At 42.7% G+C, this 21,810-nt stretch overlaps 1 protein-coding gene across 8 annotated transcripts in view; it reads left to right on the plus strand.

Annotated features, from left to right (window-relative positions):
• The first annotated feature begins 5,732 nt into the window (after positions 1-5,732).
• The window catches only part of usp9 (ubiquitin specific peptidase 9), a 59,695-nt gene continuing 43,617 nt past the window's right edge, over positions 5,733-21,810 (plus strand). For all 8 annotated transcript variants that reach the window (XM_088915027.1, XM_088915028.1, XM_088915032.1 and 5 more), the window contains exons 1-2: positions 5,733-6,318; positions 18,910-19,163. In XM_088915027.1, the coding sequence (XP_088771153.1) occupies positions 19,068-19,163 (96 nt within the window). In that variant the 5' untranslated portion in view covers positions 5,733-6,318; positions 18,910-19,067. The remainder of the gene's footprint in view (positions 6,319-18,909; positions 19,164-21,810) is intronic.

Below are 21,810 nucleotides of genomic sequence, written 5' to 3' on the forward strand. Positions count from 1 at the left end.
GAAGGCTGTTACACAACACAGGAATTGTTCTGGGAAAATTGGCTGATTCCACTTTGTGTGGTTGGAGGTGAGGGAAGTGTGTAGACTTTTCTTTCAATATACCATTTAAGCTCTACTTTTACATTACCTAGGCACTGTTGTTAGAGGACTTGTTGCAATTAGGCATCGCTGTGGTGTGGTGATTTGAGCTCCTGGACTACTAACGGAGTAGTTACAGGTTCAAATCCAAAGGTTGGAGGAGTAGTACTGCTGTACCCATTTAATTTCATTCTAAAAAGTCAGATTTATGAACTCTTTTAATAGTGACAGTAAATTCTTACTGGTAGATGTCATAGGTGTAAAGCTATGCAGAAGAAGACTATGGTACAAATCCTGCGTCCTAGGGATTGCGCGATGTTGATAAGAAATGGGATTTCCGAAATGCAAATTGGATCCCGAGCTTTCTGTACTGCAATGATTTCTGCTGTTATTGTTTTAATACAAATATTATGTAAAGCTTCCTTCTTGTAAGTCAGATGTAATTTTATATGCACGCTTTTTGACTACGGCACATTACAAAATGGACTTTTATTGAGATTGTATATATTTGAAAGATTAAGATGGGATATGTGACAATCTTAATGTTTCGTAACTGATCGGGCATTCCTTAATGGATTACAAATGCAAATAGTTCCATAATACGTACAGTGCAGTACATGATCACATAATCAGCTTGGTTCTGCCTGGGGCTTTAGCTCATTATCTGAATGTCCCAATAGAGACTTAACATCAGGAAAATGTTATGAGGGGCTCCGACCTGTCTTAATCCTCAATGTGGTGCTATGGGGCACAAAATGTTCTAAACAAGGTAATTAAAGTGAATCTAGCTGTAACTAAATATGCAATCAACATGCACCTCTTAAGGCACATAATTAAGGCACATTTCTTCAATTTAGTCTGCCGGGGCCACTCCAGTAGAACTCAGCCATCTGCAGGTGTTTCACACAAGCCTCTTATCAGGCAGTATTTGACCCCTTTAATCAAAGAAAGGTGTAAAGTGTGATTTGAATTAATCAAAACTAAAGACAGCTGCTGGAACACTCTCCAGAAAAAGTTTCCTTTTTTTTCCCCTGTGCTCTTGGGTCACGGGTTCGATTCAGGACTGGCGTGACTTCCGTGTGGAGCTTGCATGTCCTTCCCAAGTTTGCATTGCTGTTGTTGTTGTTGTTTTTTCTTGCAAATCTCCAATCTCCTCCCACCTTCCAAAGCCTGGCATCCTGTCCTGGGTGTAGTCCTGCTTTGTACCCTATTCTTTTCAGGATAGACTTCCCTTATCCTACAATCCCTACTAGGAATGTGACTTTATTGTAAAGTGGCCTTAAAAAAGCTAATCCTTAAGCAAAGACATGCACATAGTCTTTCAATGTTAGGCTAGCTAGATGGGTCAATAGCCACCTCCAGTTGGTGGCCATTCTTAGCCCAGAATGCTGTGAATCCCCTGGTCAGAGAGAGAACACAAAAGCAAAGCACTAGGGGATTGCAGGATTGCCCAGTGTTGTTCTTTCTGCGTGTAAAGTTGTGCACACACAGCAATGGGAGAAAAAAAGATTTGTATGCTAGGGGTTAATCCCTCTCCCTCTGAGTCTGCAGGCCGGCTGGTTTATGACAGGTCTGTGAGTCAGCAGTTGCCTTATCGGTGTGTGAATCTGAATCTGAATGTGTGGAATCGTTCCTCCCAGAGGGGGCCTGCACAACAGAAACCACTGTGTAGACGGGCCTCTGTCTTTTATGGCGATGACCGTATGTGCACACGAGGCCCAACCTGATCTTTAATCCTCCAGGGCAGGCGGAGGTTTCATCCTCGCTCTGTCCTCCTCGCGTTGTCTTTGTCGTCGTCACGCGGGACCAGGTGCTGGCTCAGGGGCTCGGCCTCAGGAAGCTTGCTGGCTGGCTCTCAGCGAGTGCAGAGACGGAGAGAGCACCAGGTCGTGCTTTCACGTAAGGAGATGGGGAGGGCTCTGATGCCAAGATGCAAACAGGGCTTGAGCCCTGCTTAAGCTAAAGAGCAGGAGACCATCTCACTCACCTGTGCCCAAAGATAGGAATGTCTCTGACCTGTAAATGAACCTACAACACTCTAACACAAAAACACTGACTTCACCCAAGGTCCACCCAACGTCTTTGAAAGAGATCACCTTTTCGGCCATATACAATTTCTTGTCTTAGGAATTTGTCTTTTCGCATACCCCAGCTTGCTCTCCATGAGACACACAGACAGGGAGAGAAGCTTGGGGTCAGAGCACAGGGTCAGACATTTATACTGCACCCCTGGAGCAGTTGGGGTGAAGGGCCTTTCTCAGGGGCTCAACGGAGTAGGATTCCTCTGCCAGCTGCGGGATATGAACCGGCAACATTCCAGCCACAGGTGCAGATCCTTAGCCACAGTGCCACTTCACCGTTCGTCTCACTTTGGAGTGATACGTTCTTGGAATTGAAAAATTCTGAATTACAAAGAACACATATTGTTTATAATATATGGACTGTGACATTTCCTTCTATTCCCAAAGAGCGAAGGGATATACGAGCATAAAGACACCAGAAAGCCCACAAACTGGGCTTTATACCTTGTGGAGTTGCTAGTAGCTGATTGACCTGAGGAACTCATCCAGCTGCATCATGAGAGACGCCAGGATATCAGCTTCAACAATGTGGCTGGGCAGCTTGTTCCACAGTCCCACAACCCTTTTGGGCAAAAAAAGTGACTCTTGTTCTCTTACATACTTCCGTTCAAACACTTATGTCAGTCAGCTGTCTTGCCTGAAGGGACACAGATAGCATGGATCACATGCTGTGAGCACTCTGTTTCAGGGCCAGGCGGTCATGTCTTTGAAATCATTCAGTGTGTAAATTAATTAAGAGCTTTTTCAAGTGGCTACAACCCGGACTTCACTCGTTTGAACCCGGTCTCTGCCAAAGGGGCTGAATTCAAAGTCCCTTATATGTGTATCCATTTTACACATCTGGGTTTTTTTATTACTGGCAGTCATTCAAGTGATGAATCAGGAGCAGAACTGCTGAATCTCACCTGGGACATGAACCCACAACCTGACAGTTACAGAACCCTAACCACTGCTCTACACTGGAGTCCTCAACTGGCAGCACACTCTGGGCCAAGTAACCTTAACCTTGGTGTGGCCAGTGACAGCTGCATTATTCCACCGATTGATAATGACTCTATGACTCTTTTGTAACCCTTCTGACTGTGTGATTTCAGGGGAAAGCAGGCACATTCCTAATTCCACTCTGGCTGGTATAGGAAGCCTAGGAATAACACAGAGTTTTCAGAGGGAGAAGCACAGTATGAGGGACATCTCATACTGTGAGAAATGTTAGAAATGCCCTCTGTAGTGCTCAAATCAAATAGCACAAAAGAATGCCGTCAAATGGCTGGATGTGACCTTCAGATCAATTAATTACTAGAACCACCTCATACTGTATAAAAGTATTATTCCCTTGTTTGGGTGCTGTGTCAGAACCTGCAGAGCACGGAAAACATCCTTTGTGCTGGCTGTAAAGCTCCTGTTGGAACTCTTCACATGTCTGATGTGAAGCACGGTTTCAGGCACAAAATCGAGTCTGGCAAAAAAGCAGAATTAAGGAAAATCTGAGGGTTGCTGGCGTGTGGAGTGTAACTGGCTGTTCTCATCAAGCATCAGGCAGCAAAGGGCAGAAATGTAACTTCTAAAGAAAGGTTTGCGACTGCCATTTTCAATCAGGGGACCTTCCTATCAGATACATGTGACTGAACCAACTTGTAGAAAATACAGGCAAAAAATACAGTGAACGGTTCCAATCTTCAAACTCATTCTAGTATATGTAGATCATAGAAATGTATCGCTATATATCCAAGATAACTTTTCATCTGGGAAATACTGTAAGTGCCAACAACAGCCTTGCCTGCTGTTTTCCAGTCCATATGTCCGTTAATATTCCATGTTTGGCACCAATTTTAGACCTCCTGAAAGAACATTACAAAAGTCCCAAGCAGAGCCAAACATAAACAAACCGCCGGTCACAAACCTCAAACCGTTTCTGTTGCCAGCTTGTCTTTTGCAAGGAGCCTCTTCCTTGTATCCAAATGAAATCCCCCAGTGGTCAGGGGGTTTGTAGTTTGCAGAGGGCATGTGAGTATTGGTTTGATCTGGGCCAAAGACAGATTATAAAAGGGTACAGCCCCTGTACAGTACAACACTGAAGTACAAAAAAATTATTGACTTTCAGATTAATATGATTAGAATGACCAAAAACCTTATACATTGAGGTAAAGGAGGTACACGCAGGTAAAGGACTCTGTCCTTTATGTCTAGCGTTGAGGAAATTATATATTTACAGACACTGCCACTCCAGAGAGATGCCTTCCTTCCTCTCGTTAAAGGTGTCTGAGACGGCTTCACGCGATCTCTACAGGAAGAGTTGCAAAGAAGCCTGAAATCGTTCTTGTTGTGAGCTCCCCTATTGTGAGCAGGCTCCTGTGAGACACCCTATCTCCAGCGAACGCCTGACCCGCACACCCGCTCCCATTCTGTCCTGCTTTTGCTGCATTTCGGCTTCTCATCTGTCCGATTGCCAACAAAGACCGCCATCACGGGCGACTCCAGCATTTGTATTTGGCTGAAGCCTTTATCCGAAGTGATTTCTCCAATTCAGGGCTGTGGGGGAGCCCGAGCCCATTCCTAATTCTGGTGGCAAGCACCAGGTACCCCCTGGATGGGACACACGGATACAAACACACACACACACTCACGCCAGGGCCAGTTTTCCAGGAAGACATGGCAGGTCTTTGGACTGTGGGAGGAAACCCGCAGAGAGAACATATAAAGCACCCCAGGCCCAGAATTGTACTCAAGGCTGCACCCCTGTTTATACGCTGGGATTTTTACTGGAACAATGCAATTGGAGGTCGTGAAGGTGCAACAGCAGTGTTTCGCTTGGGATTCAAACCCACAACCTTCCTGTTGCATGTCCAGAACCCTGACCACTGCTGCCCCTCCCTTTCTCCTGCTTCATCTCCTATTCTGAAAGGATCATCACATCACTTATCCCTCCTTCTGCTCTTAATCAGACACCCTGTTTTGTAACCTTACATATTTTAGCTCACATACTTTCTGTAAGAGTTCCTTCTCACAAAGCGTATCAGTAAAGGTGAAGTACATCGGAAAAACACTCCTCGTCAGAGACGCCAAATCTTGAAACAATTTTGCAGGACGCTATGGTTTAATAGTTTATTAAGGTAGAATACGATGATGCGTGTGTCACATATATGCAATTATATTTTCAAATCGCCAGGAGGAAACTGCGTGAGCACAGTGCATATTTATATCTAACCCATCGTACGTCATAGGCATAACCACAAGACCGAGCATATATATATTTTTTTTTTCCAACATGTACGGTAAATGAGTATAGAGGAGGAGAGAAATGAGATCATCATCCGGGTCCTGTCGTTCCCTTGACGCTAAAGCAGTATTGCCTTCCTTCCTACAATGGGGACAATAACAAATGCAGTTTCACCAGACTTAGTCTGATTGGGGCAGAGATTCGCCCCCCCCCCTAATTACCCTTTCTCTCCCTTCGGCATTTTGGCTCACTCCGCCGAGGAGCCAAAATGGCTTCAGTTTCATAAGCCCTGAATAAGGCGGAACAAGGGAAGGTAGGCGGTGCGGTTTTTACAAGAGAGGGGCACTAGCGCCGCTGTGGATGAGGTGCAGAAAAACGGTGGAGCGCCAAAAAAAAAATGCTGAAGCGTGAGGTCGTTGCACGGGGGCCGGAACTGGAGCTGTTCTGAGAATCGTCGCGTGTTCGGGACAGACGAGCTTCGCTTCGGGCGCGTGGATTCCGGTCGGCCGGTCTGGGCTCGGGAGAGGCGGCGCGCTCTCCGCACGGGCTTGTCTGTCGCCGTTGTGCAGCGGCGCTGGAGTCGGGAGGCTGAGCTGCCGCCATATTGAAGCGAAGCACTTAGTGACTGACTGGCTGGGACTGAAACTGACAAGAGATCTGAGCTAGAGAGAGAGAGGGAGGGAGTTGTTGGGGGGGGTTCGCTACTGCTGCTGCTGGTGGTGACGCAGGAAAAACACCCCAAGAGCAGACAAAAAAAAAAGCCAAGATACCCAGATCTTATTTTTTTATTTATTATTACAGTCAGATTTCACGCGAGAACGATTTTTGCAGCACGGCATCGTTGATGGAAAAATTAAACCCCGAACTTGGCTGAAAAGAAGACAAAATCACACAATCTGGGAGTACCCTAGCGAAAGGAAGAGAAGTCTTATCTAATTCCTGGTAAGTAAGTTGCATTGTAATTCTTTGTCACTTTCTGTTCAAAGATGAGAACCATTCTTCAGCGAGAATAAAAAACGCCCAGCCCGGGGGTTGCAGGGGGTGTCTGCGGGGACAGAAAGGAGGTCGCCGTCGCCTGTGCTCGGGGCTGAGCAGCGGCAGGGTGCTGTGTGGAAAGCCGGCTGTCGCTGTGTTTTTACTGTAAAGGAGGAAAATGGCTGACGGCTCCCCCCGTTTCTGTCCTGCCGGGGACCGACTTGGGTGTCGACCAGGCCGGCGGGGGCTGAAGCCCCTGCGTGCCCGGCCAGACGCGGCGTCGCCCCCTTCCCCCCCTCCCCGGCGCCCCGGTCCCGGGAGTGTCGGTGCCGGACGGGATGGCCGGCGAGCGAGGGCGCCGCTGGGCGAGCGCAGCGCCATTACTGAGGTGGAGTGGCGGCGCTGGGAAGCGGGTAGGCCCGGCGGACGACGCCTGGAAAGTAGGCCTCGGCGACGACTCTCGCCGTGAAAGCGGGGGCTGCGGGCCGAATCGGAAACATTTCCGAAACGGGAGCGGTTTAAAAACCCAATCGCGGGGCTTCGCGACTGAAACCCCACTTCGACTGGGTTTTTTCGCTATAAACGCGTTCTTTATAGACACTCATTTGCAGCCCCCGTTGCCCCACTGAGGTCTGGGTTTCCTCCGCCGCCCATTATTTTTAGTCAGCATTGCATTTATTACAAATAAACAGCAACAAATATGTTGAATGCAGTTTCCGTCCCCTCTGAAGAAGACAGTTACGTTGAAGGGGCGGATCACGGCTCTTCCTTTTATTAGCCCGAGCCTTTGCATGTTTTGTCTTTTTCCAAGCGTTTCCTTTATTTCAGCTCTCTCTGCCAGTAGTAAGAAGAGCCAGGCTTATGAAATAGGTAAATAAGTAAGTAGTCAACCTTTGTTGCGGTTAGACAGCAACGTTTGCGATGCTCTGAGCTGTGTCTAGTTTTCTGTAATGATGACAGGCCTTTCTGTCGGTGGCTGGGGAAAAAAACGACCCCTTGACAACATCGCGATCTTATTCCCTGCTGTGCTTCACCGATTTTATTTTCTGTTTCACCGGCCAAATCGACTTCCTGTATGCAAAGGTGAATTGTGATGAGTCCCCCCCTTAGGAGTGTGTACAGCAGCTGTTGACATGGGTGTGTGTGTGTGTGTGAACGTGTTTATGCGGATTAAAGCTCAATATTTGGGGGGCTGTTGTCAATGCAGTGTGACGTGAAAGGCAGTTCTAGAAAAGTGGCCCATGCTTCGTGATTTCCCCATAGCGATTCTACTTTTTGAGAGACTGGAACTACCTGTTTTTCGTTTTTCTCCTTTACCTCTTCATCCTTAACGCTTGTATCACCAGATCGCCGTGTCCTTTGGCATGTGAAGGAAAATGACACAGAGAAACCTTTTCCTCACTAAAAGAAAAAAGTCTGTCATTGGACCAGGTGTGAGAAGCTGGTTTTAATGACAAAGTGGTATTCTGTAGGATATTTCAGGTAGTGCCTTCTGTCCTTTTTGATTGCCAATAAATAGGTTGGTGCTGGATGCTCCACAATGATGAAAAGGTTGCAGAAATTGATCTTTATCGACTGAGCTGTTGTTTTTCAAAATTCCACTGTGCTGTTTACATGATGCATATTTGGCATCCGGAATTGTGTCTGAATTAATCAGATTTATTTTGTTACTGGAAGAGAAATCTTAGTAATCTTAGTCTCGAAGCGAGACGCAATTGAAGGTTTAGGTGTATGCAAAGCTTTCACTTTTAAGTCAGTAGTGTCACATACGGTGTTTGGTTTTGTTTTGGTGACGAGTTGGGCGTTTGATTGCACGGTTCAAGTTCAAAACTTCAAATTGTTGTCGGTTTCTCCTATTCGAAATTTGTAGGAGGGGAACTGGATCGCAGGTACTTTCCATGATCCTCATCTACAGACGGTTATTAAGATTAGAAACTGAAAGAGTAGCTTGAAGTCTTACACTTATTTTCACAGGAAGTGAGTTATTCCCCGTGTCCCTTAATCATTTTGGAGAAATCCAAATTTTATTAACCATACTTATCGTATGTGGGCAGATTGTCCAGCACTTTCTCCTCTTAGGTAAAAACGTTGTTTGCAAACCTGTCCCTAGTAGTGTGTTGAATGTGACTTACTCAGCCGATGCCTGTAAAGATGCCTGCAAAGAAAGACTCTATATGAGCTGCACAGCACTACAGTAATATTCATAAAAACTGCAGGGAATGACAGATGTAACCCAAATGCCCTCTCCAGTGATGTGCAAGGTCCAAGCGATTCCTTAACTCGTAGGTTCCTTCGCTGTGCGAAACCACACAGAAGAGTGTGACCATGATGAAAAAGCTCCCTGAGTAAGTCTTCGACAAAAATCCATGTAGAGAATGTAACCTTTTCTCTCTTAAATTGACTCAAACACAGGACGCACTGCTGCCATTCTGTCTGGGCCCTGAAGTCTCCTTGCAGCCCTGGAGTTTGTATTGCATGTTGTGTTATTTGCTGGTATCCTATTCCGGCACGAGTGGCAGCTGTATAGCAACTGGTCTGGACAGCTCCTTCCAGCAGGGGTTGCAGATGCCTGGGAAAGGTGCCTGAAGCTCTTTAATGGGTGGGGGTGGACGTTCATTGGTTCCGTTTGAAATATCAGAATCTCTTAACCACGTGAAGAAAGATCTGCGAAGGTATTGTTCCTCTTCGTTCTGTCAAAATGTCTGCATGTTTTGTGACAGCGTTTCATATCTTTCAGGTTCCATTTGACTTCCATGTAAAGTGAAAATTCAGATGGAATCGTCTCACTTGATTTCCTCCTTTCATGATGTTCGGCAACTGGCACAACTAAAACTGTTCGGAGTTATTTCTGTTTTCTCTTGCTGTCTTTTTAAGTTTCCCGAGGCTTCGTTTGAGCATTTCTCATCTTCAGCAATGTAAGGGCAATGCAGCTGGACTTTGGCTGTGGGAAAGAGAATAGACATGCCGATGTTTTTGTCTTGCACCCATCTTCAAAAAAGCTGAGAAGCAATTAAGGAACAGATCCGCTAGCAATCTGTAAAGAAAAGCCCTGACGAAATGAAATGTTCAATGTGTCCAATGTCCGTTTTGCCCCCGGAATTTCGGCATTCTAAGAGCGATAAGCTGATGGCATTGTCATGCGTTGGTTACTGTAAGTGCGAGGAAAAACGTCCATGAAGAGTTGTCACATAACATGAAAAACAGTGGGGATACTACTGTGTGAGAAGCTTCACAAGATTGTTTTATAGCTATTATGTACTCATGCAGTTTTCAGTCAATCAGTTTTATTCTTTTATTTGTAGCTAAGCAATATTCATTCGGAGAGGTCCTTTTAATTGTGCAATTGTCTGATAATGAAGAGTTCTATTAGATTTTTAGTGCGATTTAATTTAATCTGTTTGATAATAGAGGGGTAAACTGCAGGCCATGTCTAGTGGCTGTACTGCATAGGTATTTTGCTGGTAAAGACAACATCAGTCAAATTCAATGGCCCATCTCTGTCAGTTTGTCAGGAATTGATTAGGGGGCAGCAGTTTTTGAGGTTGGCTGTGGCTAAGGACAGGCGCAGTGCCTCAGCCAAATTGAGCTATGTGTTGAATAGTGGATCAGGTGACTGTGTTCACACTTGCTGCCATAAAGCTAAAGCTCTCTGTTTCAGGGAAAAAAATAGCCCATTTTAAAAGGTCTAGAGCATGTATGACTATATATCAGAAATTCATTGAAGTTTTCAGAGACTATTGGATTTACTTGTTTAGTTCTAACATTTAACACTTTCAAGCTCTTCTGTCACACTTCCTGGCAATCTGAACAACACTGCCCAATCATTATTAGATCTCTCTTTCATAGTTTTTTTTTAAAAAGCATTTCATGGTCATAATACTTGATAATGTGTGAATATCATGGATTCTGATGGGTAAAAATGCTGCTCAAGTCAGGCTGGAGTGGGCAATGAGCATCCTGCAACAGTATCTTTTGTTGTTCTGTGTCTGTTGTGAGTGATCGCTGTCTGTGTTTAGACAGTTTTCTTTAAGTTCAGTTGCGTTTCCAGACAGTGCCAGACGATCTTTGCAGAGTATGATATTCTGTCCTCCTCCACCATCTTCCAAAACTATAACCGCTCCTTGATCAGTGTTTTTTTTCAGCATGAATGCGGGTGTTCACTGGGGCTTTACAAAAGAGACCGTCGCTATCAGCATACTGACTTTGGTTTGCAAATGTTTTCATGTAATATGGTGCATAAATTAATGTACTTAAGAACATGGAGATCTAATTTGGGTGTCTTGTTCTCAGTGGTGTTTCCAAGCAATTAAGACCCCCCTAAATCACAGGCAGAGTGCAATGCCCCCAGTTTCCTCCACCACAAGATTACTGTCACACCTCCTGAAAGCACATAGTGATGGGGTTTGTCATTGTTTTGATGTTTTGAGTAAGTTGTTCAGCTGGATTTCATGGCCATGAGTTGAGTAGGGCCCATAGTGAATAATCAGAGTGACTGAGGGACACAATGTCGTGTTAACATGAAATAATCAGTCTTTGGGAAGCATTCAATTCATAATCAAAACCTGTAGCTGTGGCTTTTACTTAAAGCTTTTACTTAAAGAAGGTGCTGCTGACACTGTTTCATGTGAAGGTCATGGATCATAACTACATGCTTGGCTTATTGTATATATTTTGCTTGCTAATTGGTTTGGATATGTTACATAACATCAATTAAATATCTAAGTTTAATGTATTTCAACATGCCTTGCAAAAAAGGCCCTGAATCCTGGAACCATGCGGAAACCGCTTGATTGAATTGACAAATTTGCAGCTGGTTTGCAGTGGTGGTTCTCTGCACCTCAAGTATAATCGTTACACGCTGGTCACATTAAAATTCCAAAATGTCTTTCTGCAAAGTCTTGTTTACGTGACCCTAAGCTGTATGCCTAGCTAATTGATAACCTTCCCTAGCCAGGCATTGTAAAAAATGTCCATTGTTGACATTCCTTGGGTTCTTAAAATTGACCTCCTTCATTCTCAGGTTGCTGTCATTTGGGTCAGGTTCTGATTTGCTGTATTATTTGAGTGGTATAATGTCTCAGCTGTATGTCTTTGTCTTAATGTAGTTTTAGCCTAATGAAGAACACATCAGTGTTTCATCTGTATTTTAATTGACGCTTTTACCCCATAATTTTAATAAGAACCTGTAGTTTACATCAGTTATAATTTGTAAATGATTGTCATTTGTTTTTCCTTAAACTTGTTTAAAAGCAAACATTTTGGCTTGCGTTTCAGGACTGGCTTTGTGGCGATTTCAGTTGCGGGCTTGCTGCTAAGGGCTTAGGCGACTGCCAGTCTCTGGAGAGTCTTCGAGATGGAGAAGAGTAGGTGGTGAGGAGAGGGGAAGTGAGATGCAAGTTGCTGGAACAGTTTTGGCCCTTTTCCCACAGTGGAACAAGAAATGGCTTGGCTTAGCCCTTCTGACTAAGGGGAAATATTTTGGTTTTGAGAGAAAGAGATAAAATGATAGTTCAGGGACATTTTTATTCCGGGGGTTAGGGGAGTTCAACTACTCAGATCTCCGGATGCGAGAGCCCGGCCTGGCTTCTCAGAGCTGCTTGTGTCTGTTAGAGGCACTGGTTGATGGCACTGGCCTTTCTTACTCATTTTGCTTCCTGTTTTGATTTTCCTGTCAGATCTTGTTTGTTTTTAAGTGTGTAATTGTATTTTTTATTTGTTTGCAGAGTTGGATACAGAAACCTTAAAGGGGTTCTGGGTTTTATTTTCCAAATAAAGACCTTGATATGGATAGAAATTGTCAATTCAATCAGCAGTTGAATCTCGGCCGGCTAATTCCTGATAGCGGTGCAGAGCTGTGTTAAATGCGAGTTCATGAATTTCAGGGTTCTGATTCTATGCAGGGGCAACCAATGGAGAGAGCATGTTTACTGTCTGTTATTGGATACAGTCCCTAATTTACGAAAGAGAGATTAATTACCTCAGCAGCTGGGATGTCCCAATGTCGAGTATGCATGTCACATCTCTCCATCCATTTAAACCGTGAAAACAAAATGCCTATCCATTAGGGTTTTTTCTCTTGCTACATCTTTTACCATTCATGCATTGTATTCTAGAATTATAGTTGTTCACGTCTGTATGAGAAAACAGACCATTGCTTGCGTTCTGTATTTTATTTAACTGTGTAATGTGTTGAGATTCCTGTTACAACCCGATTGCATTATGAAGTGCTCTTTTCAGCGCGGTGTTACTCCTAGTGTGGCTCGACGGTTTAGTGTACTAAACTAGTCGTAAACCAAGGATTCTGCATTTCTGAGAAACTGCTTGCTCAAAAAGCCTTTAGCGAGGGGAGTCAGAAAGGGTTCCTTGGGCCCCGGAGTCTGGGAACAGATGATTAATTTGCACCTAAGGTATAAAGAAAACAAGACGACAGCATCCCTGGCTGGATGTACATTCTCCTGGTGTGTCTAAATATCAAAGGCAGCGTATGACTTTCCAAAGGATAACAAAGAAGGTGACGCACAAATTCGCTGCCATCCTTTGTCTGGATGAACAAAGCTATCGTCCTGTAATTTGCCACCTGCCGCGGTCTTTGGGGCGCCAGTGTGCTCGTCCTGCACTGTTGTCTGGTACCAGCCCCATATGGCAAGTGAAGGAGTTTCGTTCGAGTTCCTTTCCTCCCTACAGATTTGGTTTTGAAGACCCGTCCTTGGTGATGTCCTGTTACAGCTCCATTTTCTGTTAAATGTAGTAATGCCAGTTTGGAATAGCCACATTCCGGATCAGGTGGAGCATTTTTCACGTTTGCCTCGCAGCCGTCTTGCAGCTCCAAACCCTGTAGCCACAGTGAGAGTAAGAAATAATTTCCCTCCCCCCTTTTGATTCCTTTGGAAGGTCATGGGGGGGGCAGTGCTGTGGAGTTCTATGAGAATCAAGTTATTATTTTGAATTTGCATTTCTTGTTGATGGCATTTCTGTTGTTGTAGAAGTAATATTACAATTCCTCTTTCATGTAATATTTTCATACAAACTACCAGGTAATTGTTTAAACGCTTTTTTATAACACTGATGGAAGTTTTTGACTGGATCTTAAACTTTTAACTTTCAGGCATTTTAGAATTTGTCCATTTGACATCTCGAATGGACAAATGTACTGTGGTATTTTTGCTTTTATGATATGGCAATGAAATACGTTGGCAAGTGGTTATAAATGAGAGTGTAATGAATGGCGTTCACCCAAAACAACACCAGTGAAAATGGGAATTTTTTCAGGGTTTTATAGACCTTTCATTTGGCCATATTTTGAGGTAAATGTCAAATCTCCACCAATGGCTCAACGATGTTGGGCTATGGGGAGAAAAGTGAAAAGCCACTTTGGAAAGAGGCTGTACCCTTGGCAGTCTCTGCCTATTTCTGCGCATGTAAAGTGACCACAAGCGTTTCCCATGTCCTCCATCCATTGTTGTACCCAGCAGTTCTAAGCAGTGCATTGATGAAACCTCTTTAATGCCGTTTTCACCCTAACTGAGCAATTACCTCATATCGCCTCAAACTTTACGGCTGTGACACAGGACATAATCAGAGAAAGGTGTGGCGTAAGTCAACTAAAAAGAAATTTATCAATTTGATTTTTTTGTATGTGGGAGTCTGTAAGTATGTGCTTTTGAATATCACTTGTCCGGAAAACAGTTTCACATTGGGGAAAAAACCCTGTGTTGTTCTGTACTTGATTGCTGTGCCACCTATATAATATTTCTATAGCATGCAAAACGTTTGTCTTGTCTGAAATGCACGGGGAACTATAGTTCTAAGTTGCGTATGAGGTGACGATGGCTAGTGTTCCTTCGCCTTGTTTATGAAGGGTATGTCGCACTCAGAGGGTGTATTTGGTTCAGTGCCGAAGGATCATTAGTGGGATCAGAGATATTGTTGCTTTTCCATTGGGGGCAATTGAACAGCATGTGGAAGTGAAATTAAGGTTGTGTTTGAATTTGAGCCCGCCGGTGCCCTTACCCATCCGGGGGTGAGGAGCTCTTTTCTATGCGAGGAAACGTCGGCAGTTAAAAAGTATGGCAAGATGAGCAGTGTGGGGTATTACGTGGTTTTTGGTTCTCGTATGAAAATACTATACTATCTTGCATCCTCTCAAATAGCCAGGAAGCGTTATTCCAGGGCTGTATTATGAAAAAGAGATTATATAAACTATCTAGAGATGGTAATGTGTTGAATGAACCACACACAATAAAGATTGGTATTATTTTGTGCAACAGCTAAGGAATGTTATAATATTAAAAGTACCTGTGAAATGGATCCGCTGTCTGAAGAGAACATTTGTTCTGCTGTGTTAAACATTTGATATACTGGTATCCTGGAGCACAAAGAAGTCTCGGCTGTATTTTTGTAGTATTTGCAATAAGAAATTTAATAAAGTTAGGTCATAGCTGTGCACATCATTCAGACCAGAGATGTAGGTATAGTATAGTGCAGATGCTGTTTTGTTTCAGGTTGGTTTGTGTTACTTTGCGTTGTACAGATCAAAATCGCTGATGCCGGTTCTGCCAGAAAATAGTAAAATTGAACATTTTCACAATATTGTGATGTCTTGGCTCTATGGGGAACGCTAGGTTGCTATAAATGTTCTGTTATTTAGACTAGATGTTTATTAAACTCCATTCACGGAAAGGGTCACCTGTATATTAGGTAACAAAAGGCCTTGTATAATAATTTGCCTTGTCCTGTGGTTTTGTGGAACATTTCAGATTAAGATAGAAATTGGTGATCTTCAAAGAAAAAAGAACCAGATGTATATTACCAGAAAAGAAAAATAAAGCTGGTGTTTGAGCACAAAAGAGGACTGCTGCACTCTGATTTTCTGCCCATTAAAACGGCCAGACTCGAATCTGGAATCGCCCTGAGCTATAGCACAGAGCCGTCTATGACGAGGTTCTCTGTGAGGGACTTAACTTTCCTGGAGCTTTCCACCGGGCACTGATCAGCCGTGGAAGGGTTTGGCTTAGCTGGGAGGAAATGTGTTGAAGTCCCTTTGACATTCGATGGCAGTCATCTTAGGCAGCCTTTCCAGGTGGCTCCATCCTGCTTGTTTTCTCCGATTGTAAATGGATCTTTCTGAATGAGTGAAGGCCGCTGCCATCATCCATGAAGACCACCTTGAATGAAGATTTCTGCTCATACCGGTCTTCAGACCCGAGCTCTCAAAAGGAGGGGACCAGTTGCGGTCTGTGTTTGGTGTTCCATTGTGCAAGTGAGGATGGAATTTAGCTCTGCTGTGGAAATCTTTACATCTCCATGGTTTTTGAAAGGCTTCCAGTTTTTATGGCTCACAGTTAGGTTGCTACTGAGCACACACCAGGGTGTCTTCCATCATACTAGTTTCTCTTCCCTTTTCCAGATAGAAATGTATGTGTCATGCTTGATATTAGCGGTGAAATGTTTTCCTGTTCAATTTTTTTAGTTTTTTTAACTGTAGTTCTTCCTTTACCACCCACGTATAGTCTTATTAAAGATTTAGCAATCAATGCCCAGATGTTGTGTGATTGTATTGTGATATACACCTAATTGTGGTAAAAAGTGGTCATCACTGATTTCAGAGGTTTCTCTACTGAAATTTGTTTTTGTTACTTTTATGAGCATTTTAAGTGCATTTCACTGAGTTATAGTTATTGAAGTGAAGTGCTTTTTAAGTGATTTTATCATGTGCTGGGCCTAAAGGTGGCTCATTTGCTTTTCCAGCTCCACTGTTTTTCTTGACAAGATGTTCACTGCTTACTGTCCAGCTAAGAGATGGGGGACTAAAATCTAAACTCTGTGATATTGGTCTGTATGAAGCAAATAGGTGTAAAGGAGCTCTTAGAAGGCCAGTGTTGGTTTTTGTTTTTTGTTTTACTGTTAGAGGAGTTAAGTTGCCCTGTCCCATCTTCTCATTGTGAGCCCAGCCATATCTGTCAGGGGTGTTTTTCTAAGCATGTGTGGATTGGTAGTGAGGTGGACAAAAAGTGAATTGGGCTGCACGGTAATTTCAAATGGAAATGTACTCCCCTGTCAGGTGATCAGTAACTTGGTGGACTTTGATATGAATGACCAGTTGTACTGTGTATAGACAAGGCCACCCGAATCCCTGCATAATCTTTCCAAACCAAATGTGCATTGCTTTCGGAATCATGATATTGACGTTGCTAAGAACTGAAAGAAGACTAAAAGCTGGAGTAAGGTTTTTAGTGAATGATGCTAGATTTTGGCAAATGAACATCTTGGAGACACAGTAAGCTAGATGCTTTTTGTGTGATTAGCAACTTATACCGTAGTGGTTCCTGATTCAGCTAGTGTGTGCTGTCCCTTTCATCCTGGCCATGGAGCAAATGACTGCTTCCTTGACTTCTTAGGCTTCTGCTTGCTGGGAGTCTCTCTGGGAGAAGCAGCTTGCTGACAAAATTTTCCTTAACAAGAGAATTGATTATTCTTTTCTGCTTAGTGATAAAAATGAGAGAATAACATTACATAGGTACCTTAAGGGGATTACAGTCCAAAGAGGAAGCTGTTTTGTGGTTTTTAATGGGTAATATTTATTTTACAACAGCACTGCATCAGTCTTTAAAAATGCAAATGCATTTAAAGCTGATTTTGATAAGAGAACATTGTGTCATAATGAGGAAAAATAAGTGTGTTGCTTTTAACTTCAAATGGTTTTTAATGCCTTCCCTGCTGGTCCTAATCTTGGTGTCCCTTGTTTTATGTTCCCTGACTTGAGAAATAATAGTGACTGGAGTGCTGTACCTGTATTAACAGAGGTGTCTGAATTGTTTATTCTGAAGCATATGTATAAAATCATTTTTTGCAGGCTGCATTTGATAAGTTGAATGGTTACATAGTACTCATGAGAAGAGCCACTCATATTTTCTTAAGTTTCTTAAAGCTGTCAGCCAGGAATTCTGTGCTACATTGCATTTCTAGTGCTGATCTAAAGTGAAGAACATTGCACTGTTGTTAAAATTTCAGCCATTTGGCAGAAAAGCCCCTCTCTTATCTTGGCCTCAGGTATAAGAGAGTATGCTCCTTAAGCAATTTACCTGTCATCGGTGCAAGATGGAGTTGAAAATCTATTGGTGTCTAATATGCTGAATTGGACAGTTCCGAAAACTCGCCTTTGGGGGCATATTTCTTAAACATTTGTGCTTCACTAGGTTTGTTCTGTTATTTAAAAGCTGTTGCTCGACCAAAAACCTTTATGGTTTCTTCCATTACCCACTTGAATGACCTAAATTGAACTTTTTGTTTTGGCATTTTTTTTCCACAAATTCTAATAAACATAACATGGGGTAAATATCTTCTATAAAATGGATTTCCTGCTAAGCGGTGTTGGTCCTGGTCATCCCTGGCATAGGTGACCCCTGAAAAATAAGGGTGTTCTCAGACCTATGGGTGGTGCTCTTCCCTCTGGATCAGAAGTTCTTATGCAGTGATTGGAAATTCCAGAATGAACAGTGAAATACACACCTGAGGAAACTACACAGAAAGCCTTGATTTTGGAGCTGATACCCTGGCTTCTTTCAAGAACTGTCTGGATGAGATCCTTGGGACTAGTTAACTACTAACAACCAAACCAGCAAGATCAAAGCCCAAATGTCTTTGATCTCTCTCGTTTGAAACCTTTACATTCTAATTCCCCAAAATGGTCACCAGGGACACTGCTATAGAAGGTTCCATAGGAGGTTTGAATGTCCTTTGGATGGGACACTAAACTGAGGTCCTGGCTACTTGGCCATTCAGTTTCCCATGACTCTGTTCCTGAGCTTTAGGCTGCCTTGGCTAAATTCCACTTTGGATTTACAAATTCCTGCTTAGTTTAAAGTAATTTCTCATCTCCAAGCATGTTGATCACTGTTCGACTTTAAAAGGATGAAATTTTGGTTAATGCGACACTGGGGATCTACCGGGTCTGTTTCCTGAGAATTGAGAGACATAGATTGTCTCTCACACCTGTGAAGATGGGTGGGATTTTTTTCAGGCGATCATGTATGTGGTGTTACAGACCTCTTGGCAGTGGGGATTAGGGACTCGTTTGCAAAGGGAATTTCTTCCTTTTGTTTCTGGGCCTGTGCAGTCCCTTTGACACTCTGAATATTCCATTAAGCTTTCACAGTTCCCCTGCCCAGCAATGACAATGCAGGTATTTCCATCCGCATCTTGCTCATTCTCCTGTCTCCTGCAGAAGGAGGGCACAGTAGAGCAGTATTTATAGGTATGAGCTTTCTGAGGCAAGGACAAACATGGAATACAAACTTCTCAGGTGATCCATTTCGTTAAAGATAATCAGGTTGATTTATTGCATTTTCCTAATGATGTAGTAAATAACATTGATGTTGAAAGTTTAAGTATCTGGTTTACTTTGCAAAAGGAAATTTTAAGAAATTGTGACATACTTCTTTTGTTCCCTGTTTTTTTTGCAAAGACTTAAATTTTTAACCCCCTTTGTTTTCAGTTGAGACTGCAGTTGAGACCCTGTGTGAAACTGACCTCTTCTCTTCCCATTTTGTCTTTCTCTAGGTTATGCAATGGTCTCTGCAAAACATCCTGTGCTTCAGGTGGTGCTTTCTTCTACAGACGCATGCTGGTTCTCCATCATTGTTGAGGAGGCAATAATTTCTTCTCTTACGACAACAACATAAGCGGACAAAATTGCAAAGATCTGCCCCGTGTCGAGTATGACAGCCACGACCCGTGGCTCTCCGGTCGGAGGGAATGACAGCCAGGGCCAGGCTCCCGACGGGCAGTCCCAGCCTCCTCTCCCCCAAAACCAGGTCAGTCTCGAAGCAGGGCCGGTCTTTTTTTTTAAAAAACAAATCTGAAAGTTGTCATCAGGGTTCCTGGAGTTTTCTGCCGAAACTGGTTCTTTATTCCGTTCCACAAAAAGAAATTTGGTTCTTTCCTCATTGCAACTGTAGGGCTACTCTGCTAGTGTGAGTCTGACACATCGTTGGTCTTCTTGCCAAATGCAGGCTCTTGTATGAGGTGTTATGACAAAGCGGAAAGGTATGTAAAGGATTTGATTATAGAACAGCGGCATATGTAAGTTAGCAAGCCTGAAATATCCGGCTCTTGATGAGGGCCTGTACACAAGTCAGCAGCTTACAAAACCAGAAGTGGATCTCGCTGGTATTATTGGGGGTTGCTTCTTGGTGCAGATCTGGTAAAACCATTTAGTTTATCAAGAGGAGCTTAAACTGTCATAGCAAGGGAGGTACAAAAAGGAGACCGGTTGTAACACTAATAAAGTTATTTGAATTCTGAGATTTTGTGAGAGAAAAGCTGTGTGCTGTATATAGATAGCAGTGATCCTAGGTGATGTTCACTGGGAAACCTATTTGCATTCTCAAGTGAAACAATAACAGTCTATTGTTGTGTTGTTTGAGGAGGGAAGTTGTGCAATGATTTGAATAGGATGAATACAGTGTGAATAATGTTAAAGTTTGAGCATATGCATTTACAAATCAGAACTAAATTATGAGTTTATAATAAAAAGTAATAGTGAAAAATTATTGGTGAATTTTGTTTTGCTTTTTGGTGGATTTTGTTTTTGGTAATGGCTTCATCCAGCACTGTGAAGGAGTGGAAACTACTCAGACATTTTTGGTACTTCACCATGAAGTTGTCAAAAACAAGTAATTGAACTAATGGACAGTGTAGAGCATCAGACAGCAAATAAAAACAATTTAGGGGCTTTTAAATCCCTTTCAGCGTTACATGGGAAAACACCTGTTAAATTTGTATGCGAGTATGATGATTTCCCACCTGTTCTAATTCAAGCACTGAAACTTTGCCACTTCTGGGGAAAAAAACCTTATTTGGCAGGACAACAGTATCAAAGATTTGGTGCTGACTGTGCGGCCTTTGGGGAAATTGTGTTGGTCGCTAATGTGTGCACATCTGAAGCATTTGTAGGATGAAGGAATGGGCAAAATAGAGCTCCTATATGAAAGGAAATCCATTTGCTAGAGAAAAGGTGCTTGCGTGTTTATTGGATGCCTGAAAGAGTAAAGTAGACAAAGGCCTGCATTTTAATTTTCATTAATTACTCAGCTATATGCCTGCATCAACTTAGACTCTGCTTAGATAGGCTGGCTGCGTTGGGGGGCAGCCAGCGTGAATTTTGTCAACCAAATTTATGGCAAATGTTTGTCAACAGTTTTTCATTTCAGTCAACAATGGCAGAACGCTCAGAAAATTAATCCACAATGCCGAAGACTAAATTACGGCGAAAAATACTTGTTTGATTCGGAGAAAAATTAATTTCATCGTGTGAGGTTCACAGTTCATAGGTTTGCCCTCAGTCTGGCAAATAGCAAGCCGGCTGTAGTGGCTATAAGGTTAGGGCTCTGACAGCACGTGGAGTGCACGCTGCCTCGAGGCTACTGCTGTGTGATAACTGGCAGGCACTGATGTGGTGTCTTTTCTTGGGTATTGTTCCCTCATTTCCACAGCCCTTATCAAAAACCATCATCGTGTGTTCATTTATTGGTCTCCCAGATAACGATAGTTTTTATGCTCTACTTCTTAGATTTAGAAAACGAGAGCACCTTGATAAAGAGAAAAGCCGCAGAGACAAAGCTTTCTTGTGCTTCAGTGACCATTTGCAAGAATGCAAATTTACCAGGGAAAGATTAACAACAAAAAGCTAGTTTTGCAAAATGGACTTAAGCTGAGTAGCATTAGAATCCAAGAGTTAAATCTTGTTAACTGATATTGGCTTTATTGCTCATTGTGTACCCTGTCCCTATTATATTCAAATTTGTTATTAGGATTTAATTCTCTACTAGCAACTAGCTAGCTTGCTGCTGGGGACCTGTCGACAAAACAAGTAGCTTCGATGTAAAATCTTTAGTGGTGCTAGGTTATGTTTTCAGCTAGAAGGAAAAGATCTGGAGACTAGCAGTAGTTCATATATGACAAGCCACCCAAGTAAAGCTCTTGCAAAAATATGAAATCATGTAATCATGCAATAGATGGTTAAATGAGAACTTTTATGATCATTTTTGGCATTGCAGTAGTGAAAGTAAAGTTAGTGTGAAATGGTCTTGTTCTGTGGTAGTCCCATACATTTGTGGTTTTCCCTCATTCATTGTCAGATTTCCAGTTCATTTTCTTTGGTCTTTCACAGATCATGGTCTCTTAGCTGTTCCCATTGTATTCAATTCACTCATTGAAGAGTGAATCAAGTCCTTCACATACTATATTCAGGATTTGTTTAATGATTTTTTTTACTTCTTGAAATTTAATAAGTTCACGGTTCTTATTTTCTTAGAGGAAAGGTTAAGGTTCCTTATCCATTTTCCACATTTGTTCCTTACTTAACTTAAAGGTAAACAATTATTATATGGATTAAACTTAGAATGGTCAAAATTCTATAGAAAAAAAATTGTATTTTCTTAATATACCAAAGACTGAAAA

This window comes from Atractosteus spatula, chromosome 4, assembly GCF_055471065.1.
Source record: "Atractosteus spatula isolate fAtrSpa1 chromosome 4, fAtrSpa1.hap1, whole genome shotgun sequence".
Lineage (NCBI taxonomy): Eukaryota > Metazoa > Chordata > Actinopteri > Semionotiformes > Lepisosteidae > Atractosteus > Atractosteus spatula.